Source organism: Eschrichtius robustus, chromosome X (assembly GCF_028021215.1).
Source record: "Eschrichtius robustus isolate mEscRob2 chromosome X, mEscRob2.pri, whole genome shotgun sequence".
Classification (NCBI taxonomy): Eukaryota; Metazoa; Chordata; class Mammalia; order Artiodactyla; family Eschrichtiidae; genus Eschrichtius; species Eschrichtius robustus.
Genome location: NC_090845.1, coordinates 49,800,805 through 49,807,865, shown reverse-complemented (window position 1 = coordinate 49,807,865; position 7,061 = coordinate 49,800,805). Strand labels below are relative to the sequence as shown.

General features: G+C 55.3%; 1 protein-coding gene across 1 annotated transcript in view; it reads left to right on the top strand.

The window, feature by feature from the left end:
* Window positions 1-1,833: 1,833 nt before the first annotated feature.
* FGD1 (FYVE, RhoGEF and PH domain containing 1) overlaps window positions 1,834-7,061 on the top strand; it is a 35,802-nt gene continuing 30,574 nt past the window's right edge. Inside the window, exon 1 of the mRNA XM_068532546.1 lies at window positions 1,834-2,228. Coding sequence (XP_068388647.1) covers window positions 1,922-2,228 — 307 coding nt within the window. The 5' untranslated portion in view covers window positions 1,834-1,921. The remainder of the gene's footprint in view (window positions 2,229-7,061) is intronic.

The window sequence follows — 7,061 nt, the reverse complement described above, 5'->3', positions numbered from 1 at the left end:
GAAGCAGGAGAAAACTGAGAGTGTGGTGTCATGGAAGTGGTTTAAGGAGGAGGGAGTGGTCACTAGTGCCAAATGCTACCAAGAAGTCAGGTAAGATAACCTCTGAATAGATTCTATTGGATTTAGTGACATGGGCCATGGCAGACCTTGATAAGAGAGCAGTATCAGGCAAATAGTAGAGGCAGATTGGAGTGGGTTGAAAGATAAGTGGGAAGTGGGAAAATTAAGACAGTTAAGTGTAGGCGACTCTTGAGACGTTTATAGAGGGAGGTGGTTGGAGAGGGAGATTTTTTGGTAATTTTTAGATGGAAGAGACCTGAGTATGTTTAAATGCTGTTGGGAAGGAACAAGGGACAGATTCTGTAGGTTTGGTGGCAAGAAGGAAAGAACTTCCTTTTTGATGACTTCTGTTTACTCTGTGAAGTAGGAGGTGGGGTCATCTGCTGAGGGTCAGGGGACAGATGGAGAAGTTGGGGGTTTGAGGAAAAGGGAGGTTAGAAATGGCTGTTGCGCAGCATGAGACAGAAGGCTGCCCGGGAACGCATAGTAGGGTTGTGGGTCAGCACCAAGGGCCTGGTAGAAGCTGGGGACCATGAGTTTATAGTGGCACAAATCTGTGAGGTTGAATAGTTTTCTCCAGCAGTGTTTAGCTGCCTGGGCACAGGCATGGAAAAGGCGGACAGTTGGACTGATTCAAGGTTGGAATGTTGCCAGGCAGATGCGACAATCCTGGGAACTGAGGCTATTGGCCAAAGAGTGGCGAAGTAAAGAACCATGAGGTCTGGTCTGAGCTGCGTGAAGAGTATCAAAGGCAAGTTCCCTATGAGCCAAGCTCTAGGGAAACTTTGGAACATGTGGAAAGGTTGCTGGAAAAGAGATTGAACGATGAGCAGAGGGAGGCAGAACTGAGATGGAACAGAAAGGCAGATTTGGGGGTTTGAGCCCGTAGACTTGACTGTGCGGGACCAGGGGGAGATGGGGAGGACAGGCTGAGGGGGAATTTTTAAGAAGAAGGAGGGCCTTGAAGGCGGTCGCAGCGAGAATTGAGGCCGGCCGAAGTGAGGAGGCGTGGCCAGGCGCAAATCCCGGGCGAGGGGGCGGGGCCCGGGCAACTGGGTCCCAGCGCCGCTGTGGCTGCGGCTGCGGCTGCCTCAGCGACTGCTCCCGCCTCCCCACCCCCCTTCCCCGGGCTCCTTCCCGCCCGCCGCCGCGGAGACCCAGGCCAAGGCTGGGGAGGACGGCGAAGCCGGGCCTAGGCTGTTCCCCTGCCCCCGCCGCTGGAGCATCGTCAGGAGGCATTGGCTGAGGGGGAAACCCCCAGCCCGAGCGCGCGGCGTACACGCGCGCCCCCCGCCACCGCCATCCTCTCCTCCCTCCCTCCCTCCCCTTCCCTCTCCTCTCCTCCCCTCCGCCCCCCAGCCTCCGCTGCGGCGGGAGGAAGAACCTTTTCCGACCAGCCAGGAGAGCCCAGATCGATTCCCATCTGGGGAGAAAGAAGAGAACACGCACTCGGAACAGACCGGCCGCTCGCCCCGGGGCCACGGAAGTGGTTCGCCGCTCACGAGAGAGCCCGCGCCGAGCGCTACCCCCCGACCCTCACCCAGCCGCTGCCGCATAGACAGCGCTCCCCAGCGGGCCCCCGGCCCCGCCGAGCCCACTCCCCGCGCGGGGCCCGGGCCGGCGATGCCTGGCACCGCAGCGGCGGTGGCCGCGGCTGCTGCTGGTACTGCCACCGCTGCCACGGCTGCTGGCCCGGGCCCGGGCCGGGGGCTCGGGTCTCCGCAGTGGGGCTGAGCCCGCAGCCCCGCCCCCCGAGCCTGAGGCCGCTGCTCCGCCGGGCGCCGGGCCTCCTCCGCCCGCGCCTACGCCCCAGGAGCTGGAGCCAAGCGGGGAGCCTGGGCCCCGCGCCCAGGCCCGGACCATGCACGGCCACCGAGCCCCGGGGGGCGCCGGGCCTTCCGAGCCCGAACACCCAACCGCGAACTCCCCCAGCGCCGCGCCACCGGCCTATGCCGACTCGGACCCTGGAGCCTCGGAGCCTGGACTGCCGGTGCCCAGGGGATCAGGCTCGGCTCTCGGAAGCCTCTTGGATCCCCAGTTTGCCGGACCCTCGGACGCCAGTCTGGGCGTCGCTCCAGGCCCCCGGGTCTTGCCCTGCGGCCCCAGTCCACAGCACCACCGGGCCCTGCGCTTCTCCTACCACCTGGAGGGCTCGCAACCCCGGCCTGGTGAGTGATCGAGAAAGCATGGGAGCCCGAGCCATGGGCCTGGGAGCGGGTTCTTGTTCTCGGGCCCTTTAAGCCCCACCTCTGGGCCGGCCCGCTCACCCCAGCCCTTCGTCTCTTCTCAACCCGCAACCCCTTCCCTCGCTCCTCGGCCTTCGTCTAATTCTTTCAACCCCTGTCCCCCGCCTCCCGCCTCCTCTCTGTCCCCTGTGCCCCCTCAACCCTTCCGACCCTCTTCTCTTCCATCTGCTGAGGCTAATGGGAGAGGGAGCACTCTAAGAAAAAGGGGCTGGATTGCAAGGCAGTAAGGGGGGTTTGTTTGGGGGAATGGGAGAAAAGGAGTCTCCCATTTGCCAAGCGCCTACATTGTGCCAGGCACTGGGTGCTTTACATGGGTTTTCATTTCATCTTCAGGAGCCTCCTGTGAAGTAAGTATCATTAGCCCCACTTTGTAGGGGAGGAAACTGAGGCTCAAAGAAATTAAGTAAGTTGCCCAAGGTCACACAGCTAGTATAGAGACAGGATTCCAAACCAGATCTATTTGAGTCCAAAGTCTATGGTCTTTCTGCTTCCCAAACTGAGGCTGGAGACCATGAAAGTAAAGCCAAGCCTTCTGCTTATGTGATTTTCTCCTGTACTGTTCAGCAGCTCTAGAGTATGAGTGGAAAAAAAAAAGAGGGATGGTGGATTGATCCAAGGTTGGGGTTTTGCCAGGTGTATGTGGCAGGAGGACAAGGGAAGGAGGGAGTAGAAGGTGCTGATGAGAGAGAAAGGTGGAAGAGGTGGGCCTTGGGGGTCAAGTTGGAGGGAAGGGCTGGAGGGGCTGGTAGGTAGGGAGACAGCAGAAAGGTGGTGATGGGGGGAGGCAGAAGCCAGTTGTAGCAGAGCTGCAGAGGTGCAGGGCTATAAGGTTGTTTGTGAGGCGAAGTCAGGATGCTTGAACTTGGATTTGCAGAGGTGGAGCAGCTCTAGGTCAGGCTGGGGCCACAGACCACTGCCTGGAGAGACCTTTGCACTGCACAGAACTGAGTGCCTGAGGAGTCCAGCAGGGCCTCCCCCGTCTGGGGACATCCCATGTGGACCTGAGCCCAGGAGCCATGGAGGAAGAGCAGTATCTTCCACTGGGCAACACTTGAAGTAGCTGTTGAGCCTCTGGGACCTCCCAGGGTCCACATCCCAGGCTTCTCAGGTTTGGGGGGACTGTGGCCCAGCACCAGGTAGCATTAGTAAAGCATAAAAGTATGGGCAACATGTGCCCCTTGCTGCTCTTGTGACCTTGGGCTAGTTGTGGAACCTCTGGGAGTTCTCAGGGGCTCCCTCGGTGTGGGCTGGAGATAACCAGCTGACAACAGGCCTTTAACACCCTGCCCTGCATGTTGCTCCTGCTGACTTTCCAAACTCCCCTTGACAGACACTGTGTGGAGAAGGTTACTCACCCACTTTACTGCAGCACCTTCTTTCAGATCCCAAAACATGCCACAAGCACTCCCACCTCAGGGCTTTTGCATCTGCTTTTCCCTCTGCCTGGCAGCTCTTCCCCCTGCTCTCTACCTGGCTTGTTTCTTATCTTTCAGGTCTCAGCTCAGATGTCACCTCCTCTGAGAGACCTTCCCTGATCACTTTAGGTAGGGGCCCTTGTGGGTCTCCATCGAAATTGCCACTGCACTTCCATCTTTGCACTTAGTACATATGCAGTTATCTTATTCTATGTGTCTACTTATTTATTGCCTGTCTCCCTCAACTAGAATGTGAGCTCCTTGAGGGCAAGGGGATTATATCTGTTTTGTTCACCGTTGTATCCCCAGCAACTAGCATAGTGCCTAGCACACAGTAGGTGCTCAATAAATCCTTGAACAAATGCCTGAACAGATACAAAGGGACCACATAGTAGGCCCTCAGTAACCATTGTCTAAGAGAAGGACAACTGAGCTCCTGCCCTCCAGATACTCTTGGTATGGGAGTCAGTAGCTGGGCAGCATCTAGGCTTCTGATCTCTGGCCTCTGATCAATACACAGCAGTGATTCTTCCCACTCCATCAGTCCTTCCAAATTACAATCAAAATACCCATCCTGAACCACTCCCCTCCTCCCCCCAAAAAGCAGCACAAAGTTCCTACGATCCTTTTTCCCAATGAAGTCCCTGCCTCTCTAATTGATGGGTGTCTTTTTCTTTCTTTCACTTCAAGTTGAGGAGTGGGAATAAGAAGGGTGTCAGGGAAGGACCTGGCCTCCCATCCAACCATTCTTAACTGACTCACTGTGGAACCCCGGGTGAGTGACTTCCCTTCTCTGAGCCTCAATTTCCTCATCTAGAGAATGCCATGAGAAGTCTATGAGATACTAGTTGCAAAGCCTGCAGAATGAAATAAAATTTAAAAAAAAAATAAGAGAAAAACCTTCTGAAGAAGAGGCGGAGGAATTACTCAGGCCCTGGCAAGACAAGCGCTGGGCCATGTGATTCACAGCAGCATGGGGCGTGAGATCCCGCCTCCCCCACTGCCCTTCCAGCCCAGGGGTAGGCACAAGTGACTTGCTTCTCTCTCCACAGGACTTGCCTATAATTGGCCCAAAGAGGGCAGGGTTGGTAGTTGTAGGGTGTGTGTGTGTGTGTGTGTGTGTGTGTGTGTGTGTGAGTGAGAGAGAGAGAGAGAGAGGGAGAGCGTCAATTAAAGGGTTGAAACATTTTCGTCCACATGTTAAGATTTCCATGTGCCTCCCCGCTTCCTCCCTCAGACTGCTGAGGCCTTTATAGAATCACCATCCTTAGGGGCAGTGGCCCATCCTGGTGGGGGGGATGGTTTTTAAAATAATATATCTTATCCATGTGAAAGCTTTGAATTGCTTCAAAGTGCTTTCTCTTTTAGTTACCCTGATTCCTAGTGGGGGGTTGGTTGATTGTTTTTATGCCCATTTCCCAGTTTGATAAAACCTAAGGCCTTATTGGGTTACTGAGATAACTAAACTTCTCTGAGATACCAGAGAGGGCTTTGAGAGAGTCAGAAAGGAGTTCCCAGGTGTAGGTTTGCTCATAGAGATTTGGGGGGAGCCCTGCCCTCTTCCTCAGCTTTGGGAATATCTTTCCAGATGCTGATTGGGGGATAGCTTGGGACTTGACCCTAGCTCAGTCAAAGGAGTTGCACCTGGTGTTAAAGCCTTTTCGTGGGTAGTGGAAGGACTCAGCCTGTTGAGGGGGGCAGCATGAGGGGCTGGCTCCTGATTTGGAGCCTGGGCCATCATCTGACACTCTAAGAGTAAGAATTGGAGCTGGAAAGGCCCCTAGTCACCGTCTGGTCCTGGGCTTCCTAAACTGGATGAACATCAGAATCCCCCTTGTTGACTTTGAAAAAATAAATGTGATTCCCAGACTCTACCTCAAAGCTCCAGGATCTTAGGGTTGCAACCCGGGAATCTATTTTGAAAGCTCCTCAGGTGATTCTGATGTATAGCCTAGAGTGGGAACCATCCTTGAGCTGGGACAGTGGAGACTCTGAGAGGGAGTTTAGCTGCGGTCCTACAGTGAGTCAGCATCATTAGGATACCACATCAGCCTCCACTCTGAGGCCCTCTCCCCAGGGCCTTGTGTGGGCCTCCCACCATAACTCCCAACCCTGAAGGGAGGCATGGGATCTAAGCTAAAGGGAGTGAGTCAACCTCTCACCCACATATGCACAAACACTGGCAGCCTCAGTTTACCCTTTATGCCTAGCTCTTATGTATGGCTGCCATTTGGCAGTTTAAGCTGGAAGGCAGTTACAGTTTTGGGACTCTAGGCAGAGGAAACGCTGGCATCAGCAGCACCCAGCACAGGGCCTGGCCCAAAGGAAGGGCTCTAGAGGGGTGCCAGCAAGGTTTGCAGAGCTAGGAGGAACATAGAGAGCAGTTCAGGTAGGAAGTTCAGTGGGAGCAAAGGCACTGAGACATGAGGCATCCTCGGAAAGGGGGTGGTATTGGGAGAAGTAGAGAGATAAGGCTGGCGAAGGGACTTTATCCTGAGGGCAAAGGGGAACCTTTGAAGGGGAATGATGTGCTCAGATGTGGGTGTTTGAGAAATCCCCACGGCTGTATGTGGAGAGTGGATGGTAGGGCCACAAGAGTGGGGTCAGAGACCGGCAGGTAGGGGTCGCAGTCATCCCAGTAAGAGGTGATAGTAGCTTGGGTTAGAGTGATGGCAGGTGAGGAAGGTAAGATCTGAGAGATATTTTGGTGCTAACATGGACAGATCTTGGTGGTGGCTTGGACGTAGAGGCTGAGGAAGAAGGAAAAGTCCAGGATGAGTCTGGGTTGTTTTCTGAAACCAACTACGGTGACCTGGTGGATGCTGGTGGGGCCACCTACTTGCAAGAGAAGGAGCAGGTTTGGGGGGAGATACTGATGTACATTTGAAACCTGTTGCATTTGAGAGGCCTGGGGGGACATCCGGGTGGCGAGCGGGGGCTACTCTTCATTGTGGTGCGCGGGCTTCTCGTTGCTCTGGCTTCTCTCGTTGCAGAGCACGGGCTCTAGGGTGCGTGGGCTTCAGTAGTTGTGGCTCGCCAGCTCAGTAGTTGTGGCTCGCAGGCTCAGTTGCTCTGCGGCATGTGGGATCTTCCTGGACCAGGGCTCGAACCCGTGTCCCCTGCATTGGCAGGTGGATTCTTAACCACTGCACCACCAGGGAAGCCCCAGTCCCATCCTTGAAGACATAGATAGTGAGGTCAGCAGAGTCACCCAAACTTTGCCTTAGAAATGTCATTTGGGGGTGGGGTGGGGGGAGGAGCAGTTTTTAAAGTATATTTGCATAAAGCTGAGACCCATTTCACATATACCCAGGGTAGTGGCTGCTGCGAAGAACAGAGG